Source organism: Drosophila sechellia, chromosome X (genome assembly GCF_004382195.2).
Source record: "Drosophila sechellia strain sech25 chromosome X, ASM438219v1, whole genome shotgun sequence".
NCBI classification, from domain to species: domain Eukaryota; kingdom Metazoa; phylum Arthropoda; class Insecta; order Diptera; family Drosophilidae; genus Drosophila; species Drosophila sechellia.
In genome coordinates this window covers 4,701,665-4,723,282 of record NC_045954.1, presented here as the reverse complement: position 1 = coordinate 4,723,282, position 21,618 = coordinate 4,701,665, and the positions used below count along the sequence as shown (strand labels likewise).

The 21,618-nt window shown below is 43.2% G+C and overlaps 1 protein-coding gene and 1 long non-coding RNA gene across 8 annotated transcripts in view; one reads left to right on the top strand and one right to left on the bottom strand.

The window, feature by feature from the left end:
• Positions 1-2,927, top strand: part of LOC116802208 — a 98,133-nt gene extending 95,206 nt beyond the window's left edge. For all 4 annotated transcript variants that reach the window (XR_004362573.1, XR_004362570.1, XR_004362572.1 and 1 more), the window contains exon 5: positions 2,759-2,927. This is a non-coding gene — a long non-coding RNA (uncharacterized LOC116802208). The remainder of the gene's footprint in view (positions 1-2,758) is intronic.
• Positions 2,928-3,571: 644 nt separating this feature from the next.
• LOC6612450 (tyrosine-protein phosphatase 10D) lies at positions 3,572-20,090 on the bottom strand. 4 transcript variants are annotated; one of them, XM_032724434.1, is made up of 12 exons: positions 19,999-20,090; positions 18,306-18,743; positions 11,578-11,824; positions 11,231-11,509; positions 9,760-10,438; positions 9,242-9,690; positions 8,481-8,909; positions 6,273-8,416; positions 5,959-6,217; positions 5,768-5,896; positions 4,808-5,282; positions 3,572-4,465 (listed from the first exon to the last, which is right to left on the bottom strand). In XM_032724434.1, exons 2-11 carry the CDS (start codon positions 18,516-18,518, stop codon positions 4,828-4,830), a joined length of 5,283 nt encoding a protein of 1,760 aa, XP_032580325.1. In that variant the 5' UTR covers positions 18,519-18,743; positions 19,999-20,090; the 3' UTR covers positions 3,572-4,465; positions 4,808-4,827. The 4 variants fall into 4 exon arrangements, with proteins under 4 accessions (XP_032580325.1, XP_032580326.1, XP_032580327.1 ...); XM_032724435.1 differs by having other exon boundaries at positions 4,808-5,264; XM_032724436.1 differs by lacking the exon at positions 4,808-5,282.
• Positions 20,091-21,618: the final 1,528 nt, after the last annotated feature.

Below are 21,618 nucleotides of genomic sequence, written 5' to 3'. Positions count from 1 at the left end.
GCCAAAAGTAACTGCGGTTGCTGCTCGCTCTATCTTTTCGCTGTTGTATAGATGGCTTATACACACACGTGTGTGTGTGTGTGTTAGCCATCTCATGTCGCCCATTGCGAACTTGATGCCTCGCTGCCCCAGTGCCTTGATGCTCCACAGACGACCAGACAGCAGCAGCAGCAGCGCATATACATACCATACAAACATAAATACCCACTATATAATAGCGTACTGAGGGCGTTAAGGCAGCAACATGCAACATTCAGGGGCAGAGGGAAGTGGCCGGGATGAGGGGGCGATGGGCTGATGGTTTGCAGAATCAGCAAGCGAAGCCATCATCATGGCCACCACCAAAACCGACCGAAAATCAACTACCCTGCAGCTATTGAACAGTGGGCACTACATAAGACTAATAAGATAAGAAATATTTGCAATATGATGATAAAAGTGATATGCCTAGTTGCATACTACTAAGTAGTAGTACTAGATTTAATATAACTTATATACTGATGCTGGATTTTAGTCTAGCAAATGAAGTATTCGGCCCACCGTGGCTGGGACAATTTAAGCTCATTCACTTGCCGCTGATTGCTGCTGGCAGTTGTTGCTGCTGTTGGAGCTGCCAGTGGTGGCTGCTGCTTCTCCTGGCTTTTGGCTTGTTGTTGTCTAGCAAATTCACAAGTTCAAGACCAAGATCGCGGCAAAGTTGCTGGGTCTGCTGTTGCATGTTGCTGCTGTTGCGGCAATACATGCAACCAAATTGCATGCAATGCACAATGCACTTATCTAAGATGTGGCAAATGCAGTGGGTGATGTCTGAGCTGGCGAGGATTGGACGGGGCATTCGAGAGTAGGAAAAAAAAGGAAGGGAACGGAATGGGAAATGAGGGGGCGGAATGAAGCGTGTGGCAATTGCCAGTGCGATTTGCATTTTGCATTTCGCACCGGGCGTTGTCAAATGGCCATCCTCGCAAAATGGGGAATGACTTTTTAATGGCCACAATGTGGGTTAAGTCCAGCTCGGGAAGAGCTCTAATAGATCGAGCTCCAGCCGACAGCCAAGGGTAGACAATAATCCATTGGATTGAACGCTGGCGACGCAACGCGGAACCACTACACCCAAAGGCCGCCAGGCGATGAGGGTGGGCAGCACAGCCTCATTTGCCAGCCAGAAATTTATGGCCCGGCCAAAACTGCCAGCTTGCATGTCAATAGAACATCACTCTTTGGCATGGGAACTAAAAGAGTTATGGAGACGGAATGGTCCCAAAGTTGGATTAGCTTCTACATAGTTGTAGTCAGCTCGATGAACTTCAACGCGTGGATTGGGGGGCAAATGGCAAAAGTTATCAGGGATTGCAATTGTATATTTTAGGTAATTTTGCTTGCTGCACTGCGTCGTCTTTCCATTTAGGTTGTGCAGGCGAGGCTTCACTGTGGTGTTTCCTAGTACCTACATGTGTACCCAAGTTGGCAACCTGGAAATTCCCTTTCGATGCAGCTGCATTCCTGGCTGAATTTGATTTTGGCTCTCGCATGATTTATTATGGTTACATCTAATTAAAACGGTTCTGCAGTGCGATGATGGCCAAGGCATGGCAAACATGGCCCGACGTAATGAAGCTAAATGTTCCGCACTACGGCCAATTGGTATTGACCATAAGGCAAGGAAGGAGAAGAGCTGATGATGAGACCAAAACTCCGACTAAGACTTTTAGCTTAGGCTTTGGCCAAAGTGGCTGCACCGAGAGAAAAATGTATCCACAAGCTAAGGAAATGTCATAAATAATATATCAGCATGATGTACATTGTTTCTTGAACTTGAAATGCTTTTATTCCAATAGAAGATTCTAGAATTTTGAACCGCATTACTTGCCTTTTGCGACTGAAATATATCATACCCTATAAGTTTTCTAAAAATGTTATACAATTTTCATATTATGTAATTTTTTTTTCCTTGTGCTTGCTTTCTCTGCTTGTCAATCGGCTTGTTTTTGTATTTCGCTGCTGCAGCTACGACGATGGCCAAGAAGAAGTCAATTAAGCCAAACGCTAAAAGGCCACGAAAGATAAATGACAAATGACGTGTCTTAAACTGTGCTCAGGTACCCATCTTTAACCAAAGAGTGCGCAGATCGCAACTCTTTCGTATTCGTATTCCATCCACTGTGGGGCCGTGTGTAATTTCCAGCAAAGAAATATCGCACAACAAGTGCAAATGCAATTAGTCGCGGGCTTTATTTGTTTAAAACGAATGCCGACGAGTCGCAGTGACATACATATGTACATATAGCGATCACGATGATCTATCTAGCTATTCCGATCCTCGTCTTCCTCTTCCTGGAACTTGTTGCATTCGGATCAAAAGCATGTTGCAACTGCTACTCCGCTTCGTCATTGGACCAACATTTAGATGCCTTATAATTGCTCCAATGATTTTCGCTCTATTTGGCCTGCTCAGCCCATTAAGATGGCTCAAATGCCCGCGGCTGTCTGTCTCCTGTTTCTATTGCTCTTGTAATGGTGCTGGGAAATTTCAAAATCCCATCGAATTCGGATCACAATTAAAAAAGTATTTTATTTATTTACTATCCATCTGGTTAAGAAGAAAGCTCGTTTTTGCGCTTAAAAAGCAGATCTTATAAGAACAGCATCACTGTCCATTCGTAATCATTGATTAACATTGTAGAGTTCAATATGACATAGTTATTTAATAATTTGCATTTTAATTTATAGACTTTCAACTAATTCTTTCTGTATTTTTCAGGTGCTGCAACCCCGTTGGCTAGCTGAAATTTAGAAATTGATCTATACCTAATTCCACATGTTATTATATTTATAATTATTTATAAAAAGATATATTATTAAGCTTAACATAAATATTAAGAAATATAAAACACCTGCACGCAATGTGTGAAATAAAGAATTTATTAAAATCAAAAGCATTAGTTTTTATTTGAGCTTTGAGTTGTCTTGAAAGTATTCAACAGTTTTGTTACACTTTTTAAGCTCTCCTCTCTCTCTCTGACACACATTCTCTCCAAAAAGCTACTTTCATGTCGTCTTCTTTAATGGCTAAAAAGCATTGCATACTTTTGGGCTGCGGCATAAATGGCCGTCAGCTTTTTGGAAAACAACCGTTAGGAGACTAACGCAACTGATCGCTGGTCACCTGCTACCATTTCTGTTCGCCTGGTACTTGCAATGGAAAAATCACCAATTTGCTTCATATTTGAACGCCGCAACCAATTTTTTCGGCCAAAACTGACAGTTTTGCCGACGCTAAATACCAGGCAAACAGAAACGGTAAAAGGTGTCCGTCGATAAATTAAAACTGCAAAGCCTAGAGATGGCCAATCTCGCTGTTTTTCCGGTCGTGTCACGAACTTTGTCCGTTAAGCACGAAAGCTCCTGGCACTTATTTGAATCGACCATCCCTAGCGTTCTCCACCTGCTGATCGATTCTATTCGCCTGGTATCCAAAAATCAGAAATCTCGCCATTCGCCAGGTTTTCGCCCCGCTGGAAAAGAAAAAACAACAACAACCCGCCCACGTAAATGAAACGAGGTTGGTTTTTTGTTCATGTTCTCAATATAAATTTATTGATCTTGTGTAGATGCACATCTAAAAAAATACAATACAATACAATATCATATAATAAAATATAGTAAAATAAATGCTAATAACTTTAACTGCAGTGTACTGTACTGTACTAATGCTGCTTCGGACAGATCCGATGGAATCGCTTGGTTATTTCGAGACTTGATGGCCAACGGAAAGGGCAAATGGAAAGCTGCACGCAGTTAGAGCCAACATTTCGCTGACTAATCGTGGTCTAGAGTCTATCGTCTAACTAGGCTATATAAACTATATAATAAAATAATACACAATCGTTTAGACTAATAGTCATAGTGGTAATGGTAAACATAGTATGGTCATAATATCGATCGACGCGCACACTAAGTGGTAACAAATGTACAAATCTATACACAACACGACAGAGCAAAGGGTAATATGTTTTTTTTAGGTATTTATAGTAGGTACAGGGATACAGGACAGATACAAAAATAGGTAGTAGATTGTTAAACCTGAAGCTTAAGTTTACGCTCTTGTTGGTTTGGTCTAGTTTGGCGGCATTACATTAAATCAGCGGGCTAGCTAGCTTAGCTCTATGGCAAACAGGCGGTGCGGCGTACTCGCACACATGGCACAGGCCAAGAAGCGCGTCCATTATCCCCCGGATGGATCCACCGACGATCCACCGACGATCCTCCGCAGAATAAGGGCAACAAACTCAACTCATTTGACAGCAACTCCGAGTGCCACTTCGTAGACAAATCACATCCAGCACATCACAGGCAGATTTTACGTATAGTATATGTAAAAAAAAATAACTATAGGTACTTTATATCATATGTAGATGTTCCCGCAGCAAGCATCCTCAGATTCCCGTCTCAGCTATGCCTTCGTCATCTGGAAAAGTGCAAGGATCGGTTAGAAATCGTGCTGTGACACCACCGATGTTCGGATGCGAGAACATAACACATGGACTGAAACAAGCTAGTGGGGATTTTAAATTTGTCTCTCTTTTGGTCTTTCGATGCAATATCTAATGTTTTGTTTGTCTTTCAACCCATAACCGTGTTGATGTGTCAATGTTAGTTAGTTCACTTTCCAGTGTGCGGTTAGAATTTTGCGTTTGTTTTTTTTTTTGTTTAGTCGGGGGCAAAAGCGAGTTAAAGCAGTAATTTTGGATATGGAACATACAGTTTTGGGTCTGTGTTGTTTTGTGTTGTTGTTTTTGTGGGTACAAACCTAAAAAGTCGACTTTTCTATCAATACCACCAGCCATCCTCATCGGCGACAGCCCCATCCTTGGCCACCTTCCCATCCCCATCCTCATCATCGTCATCTGAGTCCGTGGTCTCAGATTCGGTATCTGCATGGGACTGTTCCTGCTCTTGCTTGGGGTGTTCTATCGCCTCCTGGAGAACCACATGCACGTCATGGGTGCTGCTGCTGCAGCTGGCCGATGACAAGGTGGCCGTCGTTTCATTGTTCAACGGCTGCTGGTCATCGTCTTCGTCGTCGTCGTCGTCATCGACTTCTTCATCGTCACCCTTTGGCTTTTCTTCCGTGGCTAGCTGCAGTTGCTGCTGCTCCTGATCCTCAACCTCATCCTTGTTGGTCATTAAATCCGCGTCCAGTTTCTCGGCCATGGCCAAAGAAGCTCGTATGGGCAAGGTTCCCATTTTCGTTTGTGGCTGGCGCTCTAAGTAAATTTTAGTCACTTTTTTTTGTGGTTTTTTTTTCGGTGTTTTTGATTGGATTCGAGTTTTTCAATTTCAATTCGTTTGCAGGAGTAGAAGCATATGAAAATGTGTAGGTTAGGCGATTTTTGTGTGATTTACAATCGTGTTTTAGTTGTGTGATGGGTGTTTGTGAATGATTGTGAAAAGAAAGAAGAAAATAAATTATTGAACATTTTTGGTTAGTTACAATCTCAGATAAATTAATGTAGAACCTCTAGGTGAACCGCAGCCACAGAAACTCAATTTGAAATTCAAAATAAGAAGCACCACCAAATTACAAATTATTATAGCCCGTATCCAGATTGTGTGTTCAAATAGATACAGATTAAGATTAATCAATCAGCAAGTAATATTTATAAAACTTGATCCGCAAAGAGAGTGAAAATAGAGAAAAATCAGATAAAAATGAGGGAGAATAGAACAGTTCTGAGTCTGGCCAAAGAAGAACAATCCTCCAACTCACCTTCGTAGCCATCGTTGGCGTGCAGCTCGAGCGAATCGGCCAGCAGGTGCTCCTTGCCCTCCAGCACCGCCAGCAGACACTGATGGATGCACACGTACTGCTGCTCCGTTTGCACCATGAAAACGCGCTCTGAAATCATGCAAAATCATTATGGTCAAGGCGAAAAGAACAAAATATCAGTAATATCGCACCTTTTCGCATGGCAAACACGATGCCAAAGATGTCTACGTAGTCTGACTTGTGAATGTGCTGCAGGATGCGATCGAGGGCTATAAATGTGCCCGATCTGCCTACTCCAGCGCTGCAATGGACGATGATCGGACGCATATCCGTGCCGATGACATCGCGGAAGGCGCGCACGAAGCGCACCAGCGACTGCGGCGGCTCTGGAACCCCAAAGTCCGGCCATGTGGTGAAGTGGAAGTGACGCATTATACGCGACTCGCAGTTCTGCAAAACAAAAGGATGAAAAATGGACATGCAATGTCAATGGTAAACAACTCACCCTTGAGACCATAAACTCTGATATGCTCCAGTCGTGGTAGTGCGTGTCGATAATCAACTGCACCTTGATGTCCCCGTAGAACATGGCCACCCGATCCACGGGCCAGTACTGATCGCACTTCTCGCGACCCTTCTCGAAGCAGCGCGTCAGCATGACAATCGCCCTGGAGTTGCTCTCCCAGCACATCCGCCAGAATTCCTCGCGCGTCGAGTGCAACGGTCCCTGGGTGACGATAAACTCGCGCGGCGAATTGTGTCCCGGCATGTAGTTCGCATTAATGTAATCCGAACCATCGTCGTCGTCCACTGGCTGGAGCTTAAAGCGGGAATGATCGTAGGGCAGGATATTCGTAAACCGATTCTTGGGCCGATTGCAGGGCAGATTGGCGAAGCTGCACGCCTGATCGCGGCCCACATGCTTCAGCTCCTCGAACTCCTCGCTGAAACGAAAGTCCGAATCGGCCGACATGATCCTGTAGTGCTCGGAGAAGTCTTTCACATGGACAGGTCGGTTGGGCGTGATATAGCCCTCGGGCAGGGCGGCCAGCTCGTCCTGCATGCGGGCCAACTTGGAGGCGCGACGAATCAGTTGGCAGCGGTGCTGACAGTAGACCACCGCAAGCACCATTGCCACCAGCAACACAGCCGAAACGGTAGCCGCCACTATGACGGTATCACTGCGTTCGGTGGTTATCGGCGAACTGTACACCGTGTCCGTGAACTTGTCCTCATCCGTAAAGGCGCGAATCTTAATCCTATAGGTGGTTCCAGCCCGCAGCGGACCATTGCAGTAGCCCGCCTGATGTTTCTCGCAGTTGGCCGTTCCTATCGTAAAGTGCTCTGCCTCCAGGCTGTTCTTTCTGCTGCCATTGCTGGTCAGGAATGGATTGTATGGCTCTATTGCCTGGTAAGGCAGCCAAACGGTGTATGCCTGCACATCCTGCCAGCTGGGCATCTCCAGTCCGGAAGCATTTTTGCCCACATCCTCGGCTATGATTATCGTATAAGATCTTACCATGCCATGGGCGTTGGAGAAGTAACCCTGGCGGAAACTAATCTCGATGGTGCTACTGGTCCTGCTCACTTCCAGTGGTGTTACACTCGGCTCCGGAACCGGAGGTGCTAGTATGGGCATTGTTTGGATGTGCTCCCTTTCGGCACCGTAGCCCAAAGCCGACTTGGCTTGTATTCGGAATATGTAATGGTTGCCGGGTACCAAACCATCAATCTTCCCCTGGGTAGCATTCACCGGGAATTCGTAGCTTGACACATCCGCTGCATCGTCGGCATTTTGGCATGTTATGCGGAAGTAATCGATGGGTCCATGCTGTTCGGCGGGTTCCAGACTCCACTCGAAGGTAACCTCACCAGGCTGCACATCACTGGGCTGGAAGTATTCGACTTTTCCGGGCGGAGCAGTCAGTGTTTGGTAGCTGGCCGAGATGGGGGCACTGCTGCGCATCAGGGTGCTGACGGAAACATCGGCGGAATCCGCACCCTGGGTCGAGCCCGATCGCACCACCACGGTGAATGTGTAATTATGATACGGACGCAAGCCCTGCAGCGTGATCTCTGTATTCTTGGTGACATTCTGAAGCAGTTGTGGTGCCTCCTCGTCTGCACTTAGGTACTGCAGTTCAAAATCAGTATATTCCCCAGCAGGTGCTGTCCAATGCAGTGTTATCTCACGAGCAGCCACCTGGATGGCATTCAAATCACTGATGGGCAGCGGATACAGGCGATATAGCCGTTGAACTGGCAAACTGGCCACTCCGCCACTCACTGTCCACACGGTCACGTTGTACAGCTTGCCAGGCGTCAGTCCCGAGAAGCTCAGCTTGCGTTCCGTATCGTTGGCCAGTTTTTCCTTATCCTTGATCGTCGGATCGCCCATGGAAAAGCGATAGATATCGAAGCGAGTACTGTCCGCCGGAGTGGGTGTATAACTTAGGGTAATGGTCTCATCCTGACCCTGTTCGTGCCCCGCATTGGCGATGAACACATCGGATTGGATCAGTGGCATGGTGCGAGTGGACAGATGGGTAGTCCCGGAACGAATGCCATTGGAACTGGCTTGAACCTCGAAGCGGTACTGGCGACCTGGCGACAGATCTTCAATGGGTATTCGAACGCTGGGAGAGCTCACTGAAAAATTTAGATACGATTAGTTTAGATGCAGTACTGAGCGCATCGAATGGTATCAACTCACAATCCTCCAGCTGGGTAACATTCTTGAACTCCACACGGTCCTCCTCATCGGTGGGCCACCACTTGAGTGTGTAGAAATCCACATGGCCATCGGGTCTCGGCCACTCCAGGGTGAGATTACGCGAATCCACCAATGGCACCACATTCGACACCGGTTGCGGTGGCATCGTCACATTCAGCTCGAGCGGATGGGGACTCTCGACGCCAAAGCTCACGGTGTTTACCTGCACCAGGTACCGTTCGCCATAGTGCATGTCCTTGATCCTCGCCTCGTTCTCGTGCAATCCGGATATCCGCTGCCAGGGCGAGGCATCCGTGCGGTAGCGCACCACATACTCACTGAAGTCGCTGCCCTCCGGCGGCTGCCAGTGAAGCACCACTAGATTCGTATGCACTGTCTGCAGGGTGAGATTCTGAGGCGGCTTGGGAACTGTCGAGGAATAGAGCAAATATTTAATTGGTCACGCGGTGTTTTCAAATACATTAAAGTATACATTGTAAACTAAACACCTCTCTAACTGGCAGTTAATCTTAGGAAACACAAAATCTAACCCCTTGCCACAACCCGTTTGACCGTCCACTAATTAGCGGTCATAAAGCTCAATAGAAGACTTAAATTCACATTTAATGGGGGACATATATCAATATACCTGTCAAGTTCAATCAAATTCTAGCACTGCAACAAAGTATTGGAACCCGATATCAGATTGCTAAGGTGGAACTTTCCGTATCCCCACAGCTTTAAAGAAGTAAAGTACTTACAAACTGCTTGGAAGTAGGAGTGCGGTTCGCTTCGCACTCCGTGGCTGATGGCGTGCACCTTCACCTCATAACCGGATCCCGGGTGCAGGTAGTGTATCGTCAGACTTGTCTCATTGGTGGCCATAGTGCGCTCCTCGCGCGTTCCATTGCGCTGGTAGTGCACCTCGTAGCGATCCTGGCGAGAGTTCACATCACTCCGCCAGCTGAGCATGAGGCCCTGATCGATGCTCCTCAGTTCCTGGATAAGTGGCGCCGCCGGACGTGTGTAGCGCGTTATGTCGCTGGCATTGGAGGCCACACCCTTGGACAGGGCCTGCACGGCGATCAGATAGCGACGTCCTGCCAGCAGCGAGTCCAGTGTGTACTCCGTGAGATTCGTGGTGATTTGGGATTCGGCGGCAACCGGAAACGGTGCCGGCACCTCGCTGGCGTTCGTCTGCTCATGGTAGCTAACGTAGGTAAGATGTGTTATTTCATATTTGGTATTTAGTGTAACTAATCTTTTCAGTATTACTCACCTAATTCGATACGAGTCCTGTCGTCCCGTTTCCGCCGGCTCCCACGATATGTGCAGAGCATTCCTGCGATCGTCGAGGAATCCGCCCAGACTGCGCACTGGCCGTGGACGCAGAGTGACCTCTCCGCTGGCTGGCCACGAATTCACATTGTCCGCGATTGTCTTTACCACCACCTCGTAGGTGCGACCTGGCTCCAAAACATCCGGATAGTCGAAGTACACCGAATCGCTGTCCGCTGCGCGTGGCACATTAAATATCCTACGCGACGTGGAGAGCATCACCTGGTAGGCATCGAATTCGCTGTAGGTTCGCGGCGGCTCCCATCTCACGCGAAAGGAACTCGATGTGGTATAGGCCTCGTCGAAGGTGACATTCAGTACGCGCTCCGGTACCGTTAGATATCTGGCTGTCGTTGGAACCGACGATGTTTCATCCTCGGAAACCGTCTGCACCGAGATATTGTACTCCCTGCCGGGAACGAGACCTTTGAAGGCCGCCTGTGCCGGTCCCGGCGGTTCACCCTCCCGTTCCACGTACAGCACACTCTGGATGGCGTCGTCCGGCGTTATGGATACCCTGTAGTGGGTGTAGATTCCAGCCGGAAACGGCGGCTGCCACAGCACCAGGAGGGTCGTCTCATTCCGGAACCACACAATGAACTTCCCGGGCGTGTTGGGCTCTGCGCGTTTAAGGAAGATGCAGCGGGCAGAGAGGGATTTCGAGATGCAATGAGTCTTGGGTAAATGGGTAACTAAACTAAGAGCTAAGGTGAGTCGATTAATAGGTGTGTGTTTGGGTTAGTCTACAATACATTTAAGCCAAAAAAAAGATCAAAAAACAAAAAAAAAGTAACATGAAAAGTGAAATACTCTAAATGATTTCAAAAACGATATACTATGTAAAGGCTATGTACAGATTTGAAATAAATAAATAAAATTATATACAAGGAGCCAACAAATACAAACATTTCGAATTTCGACGATAAAACATTGGGAGAAATAAAGACGCAATACGCCCGGCACAGTGGTCCCCAAATCCTGAACCAATGGCGAGGAACAATCTACTAATCTCCGATCTATCCAATCATTACAATTTTCACATCGAATTGGGCGCCACTGCTTAAAAGCGCTTCGAATGAATAACTAATCAACTGGCATCTCAACCTTTTATTAACGCAAAACAAACTAGTAAAACGCTTGGGAAATTAAGGATTTAGTTGGGTGCGTAAAGAGAGGGTTACCTTCAGGCTGCTCAGACTTTCAGATTCCCGGCGACTTGAGAGCATTATTATGGATACAAGGTGAGACAAGTGGAATTTAACATATGTTAGTTAGTCATGGCCCATCACCGGATTACGGCTTGCAGTTATTGCCAGCATATTCGATTAACCGGATATTTGCGTATGTGCTGGTGCACTAGAAGTTGCACCTGCGGTGCGGACTACGCGTTCCTGTCCTCTGTCCCGACTTACTTGTGGTGAAGTTGCGGCTCGTGTAGGCCACCGATTCCTTGCCCTGGTAGACGGAGTACGCCTGGACCTGGTAGCTGCCCCCGGGTGTCAGTTCCTTCGCCGACAGCTGCAGCGTTTCGTTGCCTTCCAGCGAGTAGCTGCGCTCGAACGGCAGATCCGTGAGGCCCAGCACCCGGATCTGGAATCCCGAGTAGCGACCCGATCCCGGCGGTCGCCACGTTATGAACGCACTCTTGCTGGAACGCAGCTGCACGCTCAGATTGGCCGGCGGATCGGGAGCTGTCCGCCCAAAGTGAAACATTATAAATTAGTTAGTTACATTCAATCCAACACTATATGACACCCACCTGTCGTTATGTTCACCGTCCAGGTAAGCTGCTCCCGATGCGTGGAGTTCGTGTAGTACAGCCAAAAGTTGTACTCCGTGCCCGGCAGAGCTCTCGAGAACTTGATGTCCTTGCCAATATCGCTGGCCGGGATCGTGGTGTTCGGCTCCGGGAAGCCGAAGGGCGGACTGTAGTCGATTCTGTAGAAGGCGTTGGCGTTGCTGCTCGCATTTGGAACATTTATCACTAGATCAGCGGCATTCGCGTGCTAAGAATAAAAAGAACGGAGAGTAAATTACAATTTGTCAACCCATTTTTCTCCTATACTGATATATATATATATTATATTAGGTAAAAAGTTGGAAATCACATACAGATACAAGCCATAAAAGACCAAGCAACACAAAAACAAAAAGCTCCCCAGTTGCGGTTAATAGCGTCTATAAATAATCTTAAAAACAGTTTAATTAGAACTGAACAAATAAATCAACTGCTAACCGCAGCAATTACGCCCAGCGAAGGTTTTTTGCTTGACACAAAGTAAACGTAAATCTCAATACTTAAGTGAAACAAATCACGCACTGCCGATGAATAAGCCAATAGTTCTAGTCCAAGTCCTACATTATTTGGCACTGTGTGCGATGATTACAGCTGCAGTGAATTGAGGCATGCAATTGAGTCTGCCCGTGAATCCACAACAAGGGTATATCAATCGGCATTCAGTCAGTCTGTCCAGTCCAGACATCCAAAGCGCCCACCTCCAAACTGACCTACATCCTAACATCGGTGCAATTCCGCGTTAATCAGCGAGATAACGCACTCCGGCATATTGGCATATCAATAAGCGTATTGAGCGATAAGAGCGTGAAATCTACCAGTTCATCATCATCACCAGATCATGAGTGTATCACAACACTTTGCACAATGCCAGAGAAAGTGATTCACGAGGGTTCCGTTTGGCTGCCATTGAGTGAGTGCATCTCGTGCTGTGTGCAGCTTTTGAAATTGGCATTGCATAAGGCTAGCCAGCGAGCCCACGAACCCACATGGATCACCATGTGTGCCCGGCCCCGACATCCAGTTATCTTCAATGAGCGGCCTCCGGAATCCCAGAGTGGCCATCACTGTGATGATGGGTTTTTCCACCGCCCCGGGACGACCTCGTGCGTTGTTGTTTCCAGCGAAATGCAGCAGGAAAAACACACACACATTGGCTACTCCTCCCTTTTGCGTTTGCAGTTCGGGTTACGGGTTAGGTATGCGTATGCAAATGGCAAATTCTATACACAAATATCTGTTTACGATACTTCGGGATTGGCATTTCTTTGGGGAAATCGTAGCACTTCGATCGCATTTCCTGTCTGGCCATCGAAAAACTGCGAACCTGATCGATTTCTTGGTGCCTTCGGGAATGTCCAGTGTTGGATTACCCATTCCTTAATCGTAGCGTTTCGCAATCCTATTTCAGGGGATAAATGTTTAGATCTACTACTTGTGAGTGGGTGGGGTGGTGTTTATGCAAAATTGCTTAAATCTGGTGATTTATTCCGAAGAGCGTCCAATTAAGATGCTATAAGTGCGCAGTTAACATCTATGGTGGCTGATAATTATCCACATAAAGTGCAGTTTGGCCATAAAAAATATAATGCAAAAATCAAATTAGCCGCTGGCGATCTATTTGTTGCTTATTATTTTTTTATTGTTTTTTGTCTCTGCCCGCAACTTGTTAATTTCCGATGGTCCGATCATCTGACGGCTGATATATAGTATAGCATATCCACATATATGAATGATAATGACGCTGATCACGTTTGCAACGTTATTCGGACATTAGGCAAATGCTGACGTCAGCAGCGCAACGGATACGAGATATCGAATTTCTGGGTCTACCCGAAAAAGTAGTAGATAATAATAATAAAAAAAAAATTTTTTTTAAATGTGCAGGGAGTAGATTCCGATCATGCTGCAAAACATCCGGAATCCGGAAAATGGATTGAAAATTTAATGGTAGGAAAAACAGATTTTCCTACGCTCGAAGTGCATATGCAATTTGAATATGATTTCTTAATTCGATTCCAGCAGTGCTGGGGCTGCTATTGCATGTCACATGCAATTTCCAACTTAAAAAAAAAAAAAAAACTAGCAATAACAATGGCAAATTGCATGTGAAAACGGAAGTTTAAGTGGTTTTTAGGCAAATCGAGCCAAAAGCGATCAGCCGCCCATTTTTCACATTAATGGCCCCCCTTTTATCAGCGACACCTCTGATCACGCCCCCCAACCGCTTTTTGTCCTTCAATGCGGCAAATGAATATGACCTTTAAGCCTAAATGATCATACTAATGGTTATAATTAGGATGATGGGCATGATTATGACAGTGATGGGACGGAAGCCAAAGAGCAATCGTCATCATATGAACTAAAACGATTTAGCTAATGTATGTAAGGTGTGTAGAAAAAAAGCAAAAACTATTTTTGGAATGCAAATTAAATAATAAGTTTAATTACTTGGTAGAGTGCTCCAGATATTCATTTTAACATTGGTTTCTAATCGAAATACAAATATTTTACACTGCAAACCATCGATAATTGTAGTTTAATTTTGTAATATGTTATCGATTTGAAATCATAAGATAATAGCATGGCTTGCATAAAATTATATCGCACCAACTAAATACTTCCTTTGCACATCGTCTTTGCATTGGTGCAATCGATTATTTCGATTTATTTGCACACACGATCGTTTCTTTAATCGGCACTTACTTACATTTGGGTTAAGCCAATTTGATTGACAATTTAAATTGGATTTTGTTTCATGTTGTTATTCGGACCTGCCTTTCACTTTTATTTTTTTGCTAAGCCACTGAGATTTTTTTTTTTTGGGAAAGTTGGGGATTAAAGTATATGTTATTTAGAGTGCGTAATGAATTATCGATAGACAGCGTGTTCTAGTCTCGCCGCCCACAGGAATATTCCATTGAACTTTAAGTGAACAATGTGCCACTTTGTTGAATCCTCATAATTGCTTAAATAAATTAAGCTCGCTTGTAATAGTTTTCCACTAAACTATTTGAACGAATGAATATGAAGCCAGTGCGAAAATATCGCATAAATCGAGATGAAACCGGGCGGCATAAAAAATAAACGCAACGCAAATTGAAATCGCAAACTGGAATGCGTGAGATCGAATTTAAGGCTTTTTTTTTTCTTGTGAATGTGCGATTTTTCGTCTTATTTTTCATTTATTTTTCTTTTGCCCCAAGTATAAAACGCTGTAGGTTGTTTGCTAATTATTTTCATGTGCGTGCAAGAGAGATGGAGAGCTCGCAGGCAAAAAAGTCCAAATAAAATACAAATCCAATTCAAAACCAAAACCAAAAACCAGTTAGGTGAGCCAAAAGCTTCTCTCGAATTTTGCTTCAATTTTTGTCGTGCGTCGTGTCTCCTTTTTTTTTAAACATTTATTTTTTACCTTTTTGTCGTACCCATATTTTTGTGTTAAATAAACAAATTGTCGTTTTATGTGGAAACCCCCCTCACCCCTCCACAATCCACCTGTAACTTTAACTTATTTTGGCCAAGCAAATCTTTTTTTTCCAGCTAGCTGGTTATTTGTTGCTATTTCTTGCTATTTTGTTGTTGGCCTTTCTGTTCGGGTCGAGTTGGCCCAGTTTTCTGTGTTGGCCCCGCAATTAATATCAATTAATTAGTAGTAGTTGCTTTGTCAGAACACAGAGAGAAAGAGAGAATTCGGTACAGCGATTAACGAACGAAAATAATTGGAGATCAGCAAATCAGCACAAAAATTAGCCAGAAGTCTTGGCGTCGCAAATGTGGCATGTACATATGTATATATGTAAAGCCCCACTCCGCGGATCAGAAAAGTGTTTAACAAAACAATAATTATATTGATAAATGGGCACTTCACCAGCGCCAGCGATGCAGCAACAAATTGTTATAGGTTTATATAAGTCAGTCAGTCAGTCAACCCAGCGCGAAGTGAAACCGGATAGGGCAAAGATAGCACTAAACTGGGGAAGAGTCATGCTACAGCTGGAGTTTTGATCATATGCAAATTATAGAGTATAGAGTGTAGAGTATAGAATGTAGAGTATAGAGTGTAGAGTATAGAGTGTAGAGTATAGAGTATAGAGTATAGAGTCTGTTACCAAAAAGCGACTGCTTTCGATTGCCAAACGGGCTAAGAGTTCATCTGCCTCCAGTGGATAAATAATGATGTGGGACCCCAAGCATGTGATGTGGCTATTTTAAGAAGCCGCCACCTCCACCCCCCTTCAACCCCCTCCATTGCCCCCCTCACCCCAACATACCCCGCCACCAACACTTCAATTGATGGGGTCTATAGTCAAGTGCAAATAGAGATTAACAAGCCATAAATGGATATGCATATATATAGTATATGCATATATGTTTATTCTCCTCACCGATTCTCTGTTGAGTTGTCACTTGGCATGCGAAATTCGCTTCCTGTCTTTTTTTTTTATTTTCAATCTCCTGTCTTCGGCGCGGAGAAAGCAGCAGATGCGCAGATTCTTCTACGAAAGTTCACTGGACAGGTGAGGCGGAGCCTATGGCCACGTGAAATTCCAGCATTCCAATGGGTGTGTGCTCCACTTGGCCCAACTCCACCCGCATGCCAATTAGTTGTAAGTATCTCCCTTGGGCCCACTCCAAGCTGATTCTACTGCTGCTCCTCTGCAGCTGCCACATAAACAATGGCCAATAGGCACAAAACCATAAAGTGAACGGTGAACGGAGTGGAGGTGCCAACAACCAGGCACCAAAGAATAAAAAAAAACCCAATAAAAAGAAGCACCCACAAGAAAGTGGACGAAACAGTGGCATCTTGAGAGAATCCAGCAAGGAAAACTAAACAAGTGGAAAAGAACGCACAATTTCCATTAATTGAGCGCAAGTTAATTTTACATCGATCCTAGCAATTGTAAACAAAGAAATTGTATAGTTTTCCGACTCTCATTTCGTTATTCTCGATACACATCACCACGAACCCCCCAAAATGGAAAACCACTTGACACAATTCCAATATTATGTGGATACAAAAAGGGTGGCTTAATTGCCGGCACTTTGCTCGATTCTAATTGAGTTTACTCACTTCAGGCTGCCATGGAACAACAAAGGATATAGGTATTAAATGCTTTCATTAGGCCCAAAGAAGTGCAAACGATTTGAGGACAATTAAATGCAAAAACAGAGCGCAATCAAATCAAATGGGAATTTTCGAAACAAACATTTTTCAGTTGAAATCAGTCAAATTTACACATTTTGTGGTTACGCCCGCTCTCTTTTGGCCCGTAGTAAATAAAGTGATCACGAAAACCTGGCTGATGTCATCGCCACTCTTCTTCGCTGGCATTTTTTTTTGTTTTTTTTTTTTATAAACATTTTTGCATTTGTATGTTTGGGACGCTTAGTAATACGAATACTTTCGGCCAAGTTCCAAGTTGGGGCGATAAGCCGGCACGTAATGACCCGCGATCCGCAATCGCGGCATTGCCCAGATAAAATGAAAGCCAAAGTCACAGATACACGTGAGTAGTTATGAAAATGAAGCATGTGAAAAAAACTAACACGGCAGTGGTGCACATTGAAGTTGTTGTGGCCAAAGAAACTGCCAAATCAGGGACAACTTTGTTGTGCATCTGAGATACAAAGATACAAAACTGCAGCAGCAAAGATACAAGTTTGCCATCTGTAGTTTTTTGTTTCATTTTAAGCATAGAAACAGTTTACGAATCGGAATCGCTCGAAAAGCGTATTGATATTTTTTCTGAGTGAGGAAGTTGCGATGACAGCGTCATCAGAACCAACCTTGAGTTTAACTTGCGTTCGCTTTTTAGTGTTTTCATCTGTTTTTTTTTTTTTTTAACTTTTTACTTGTTGCGTTGCGGTGGTTGGGATTTTGTTTTTATTGTCTTTCGTTTGCGCTGAAACAATGCGACAACAATGCAAAACGAAACGAAATGAAACGAGTTTTGTGAACGAGGTAAAAAAAAAAAGTCAGGCAATAAAAGAAGGAATAATCACTGGAATAGGCCCACAAATCACCCATCAAAATCAAATTTAATCAGCGCATTTTAAATTTAAAAATACAGTGCGCTTCTAATTTGTCTTTTAAGATTTCGAGCTCTGCAAGCGGCGTTTTAATCAATAGTTTGGCTACCGAAATTTAATCAGATAACAAGTAAACCCGGTTTGGAGCATTAAACACATTAAATATTTATATGAAACTGATCGGTTTTATATGAAATCTGGATTTATCGTGATTTTAGTTCAATTTTAGTGAGCGGTTGAGCGAGTTCATATTAAAATAACATAACACCCAGCCAAAATCCCAACTAGAACCGGCCAAACGAGTTCCTAAAACGCACTCAGCGAATCAAAAACCCAGTTAAGACATTTTCTGCCACTAAAACTTGGAAAATAGTTGTGGCTTGTAATTTTCGAAAAAAATAAAAACAGAAAAAAACATTCCAAGATAGTTTGCAAATTGCCTGTGTTGTTGGCAACTCTATGAAATCTGCATTGTAATTAGTGGAAATATGCATATTTTTTACAACACTGCACCATCATTAGGTGTCCTCAGAATTTTCCCAACGAATTTCCCCCAAAATCATAAAGGTAACTAACTTTGTGGGTTTACCTGTCGCTTTATCTTTATCACTATGTTTTGTTGTTGTTTCTTTTCCTTCATTTTTTTTCTCACTCACCTGAGCCAAATAAATTGTCAAAATGCCAACAACAAGCCACACAAAATGTTTTTGTTGTTGTTGTTGATTGTGGTGGTAGTAGTGGTGGTGGAGGTTGTGGTGTTGTTTTTGTAATTGCCGCCGCTTTCGTCCATATGTTTGTCGTTGTATTTGTATTTGTTGCTGCTGATGATGTGCCCGTAATTGTTGTTGTTTTCGCGTGGCACAGTCCATTTTCAAGTACAGTAAAACCCAATGATGGTCGAAGGTTTCGCAGATTGCTGGTTTTACTTTTCGAGCGGGGATGGGCGGTGTTTTGCGCTTATTGTTTTACACATGTATATATTTTTGTATTGCATATACATTTCTGTTGGCCGTTACATGGTCATTTGTTTGTATTGCACACGCATATTACGTTTCCTCTATTACTTAATTAATATTGCACTTGTATTGCACTCTCTGTAACGGGAAACGGGAGAGCAATGATGAGCGCGATCGAGAGCGAGAGCGGCAGATGTGGGCCCATTGTAATTGTTGTTTTCTAATACGATTTCCATTAACAATCGCCGGCAAATGCACGAAAAATTGATTGATTTATGCCCAAGCGAATTTGTAACGGCACATGCGTGCATGTGTATGCGCGCACCGAAGGTGGGAGAAGGAGAAGAAGCAGAAGCGAAAGCTGCAGGTGATGAGCAACAATGATCGTGGAGGGGGAAGCGGCTGGCTATGGAAATGTGAGCCACGCACAAGTACAAGTGCGTGTGCATGAGCGCTGCAAGTGTGTGATTTGATGCAGACACACACACACACATATAATCACACTCACACGCATTTGTGGCTGTAACGGCGCTTCACTACAAGTACAGTGGGCGCTCCCTGCTATTGAACACGCAAGCATCTATCGAGATTTAGAAGTTAAAATATTAAATGTAAATTCAATGCAAACAAATAACTAATTTGGTTAATATGACCAACGATTCGATTAGCGAGTCTCCACTGTGGCATTACGGTTTGCTACCGTTGTTATTGTTGCTGCATTACGAAATATCCAGCAATTAACAGAGAATTGTTGTTGCCGCCGCTTTTTGCACTTCATATTTGCACTACCACTAGCTGAGCAGGTGTGTGTGTAGGTGTATGTGTGAAGTAAAGGTACTAGGGTATTATAAATTACAATAGTGGGCGGTTAATGGTGATTGCATTAAATGCTAATTGCACGCATTTACTTTTACTCCGCCCTTGCTCTCCCACTCGCTCTCTCTCCCACACACACACTCGCACACACTGATGCAATGACTAAATGCGGCGGCGCAACGGCGTCGACGTCGGCAGCGACGGCATGGACGAAAAAAAAACTAATTCACTTGACTGTTGCTCTTTTTCTTCTGCTTCCTCTCCTCTCCACCCTCTTCTTCAGCTTCTTCTTGTTTTCGTTGCACACCAATTTAAAACAAACTAGTCACGTTTCGTTTTAAGGGGAAAACATAAAAACAGAATATAAACTTCTGTCGCGTCGGCGCACTTAATATAAAAAAAAATAAATCACAGACAAAAAAATTAGGCTTTAGTAGCCGTTATTATGCGGAAAATAAGCTGGCACTTTTATTGACCGAAAACTTGTTACTGATATCTTAAGAAAAAAAAAAAATAAGAAAAATTGGCTGCGAAAAGGAATCGGCCACGATAAATAGAAGCGAATGACTGCACGCACTTTTCACCACTGTTTATCAATGAATTTCCACATTTTCTGCCTTTTTGGACGAGCGTCGTTTAACGAATGAATATAAATACAATACAAAGGCGTGACCGTCGCGCAGTGTTGCCGAAAAACCGCAAAAAATATCCAAAAATACTGAATAAATACTACATATTTTACACAACACAGGGCCACTCATAATTTATTTAAAATTAGTCAATTTGTGTATAAATATATTGTTAATATTATATGAGATGTTTTGTTCGTGTTCGTGGCCAAATTTGATGTTTACTTGTTTCTGAAAGCGAAATTTAATTTATGGATATGGTATTCAACAAGTATTCGTGCAGTCACACTAATATTATTTTATATGAAATTACCTGCTTTTCAATTTCAAAAATTGCAATTTTGAAATTATTTCAAACTTGTTATTATAACTTTGTTATTTTTAATATAAGTCTTCTAATAGAAAATACAATTTATTTTATATTTTGATATATTAAGAAAATATATAAATATTTTGAGCACTTACTATAAATGTTATCCATGTTTTCATAATAAACAGAAACCCTTATAATTTGGGTAGAAAACATTAACACGAACGATTTTGAAAATATATTCAAATGGTTTATATCTGCAGAGAAAGAAATACCAGGTAATAAGTGAATCAAACTACTTTTACTGAACTTCAAACAAATAGTTTATTATTACTTATTTATTTTTTCAGATACGCAATATGAAAATTATATCAAGCAAACTTAAGAAAGTTATATGAGCACCAGCACTCAAGGCCCACAGCTCGTAGAATTAGTAGCTATCCTATGGTATTAATATATACAGGTTTATTTATATTTGGTTTTTATGTATATTCTCTATACACACAAAAATTTTATTTTTTCGTGAAACCTCAAAATAATCTCTAAGTGGTTTTGTGTGGGGTTAGCTAAGACGTGTTGAGACCAAATAATTTGTCAAATCATATATCAACAAATTTTAAATTAAACGTATTCGTAAATTAAATAAAATGTAAAACAGGAGTATGACCAGCTAGCTGTACTTAGTATTTTTTAAAATCTAATATATTTCAATAATTCTGTTAAGCAGCTGTAGCGTTAACAGCATTAATCGATAGATTGCTAAAGCTGTTAGCCGTTAACATGCAGTCACTAGCAGCACGTCAATTTGATGTCAGTAGCAATCAAAAGTAAAAAGGAAGCGATAAAGTGCAGTATATAGTGAAAATAAAGCGTGATCAATAATAGTTGGAAAATCGAGCGGCTCTACAAAGGTAAAGATTGCAAGTAATATTTGATATGCACAAGTTACATATTTAAGGAGCAAACACAAGACAACAAGCAACGGCGGTGAATGTATCTGTGTAAATATTGCGTTGGTGTGCGTGCAGTCGGCTTCATTTTGTTTTGCTGTTGACCTTCGCAAATCGAAAATGAGTTTAAATCGAATTCGTAAAACAAAAGCCGCTTGAACTCTTCCAATGTCAAAAGCAGCGCTCAGAAACTGCGGCAATTGTGCGGAAAATACCAGAAAATAGCTACATCAATAAGTAGCACACAATACATCTAAATGTGTTTTATTTCTTGTATCTTTTGCGCGCGCTTTCTCTGCAAACCTATT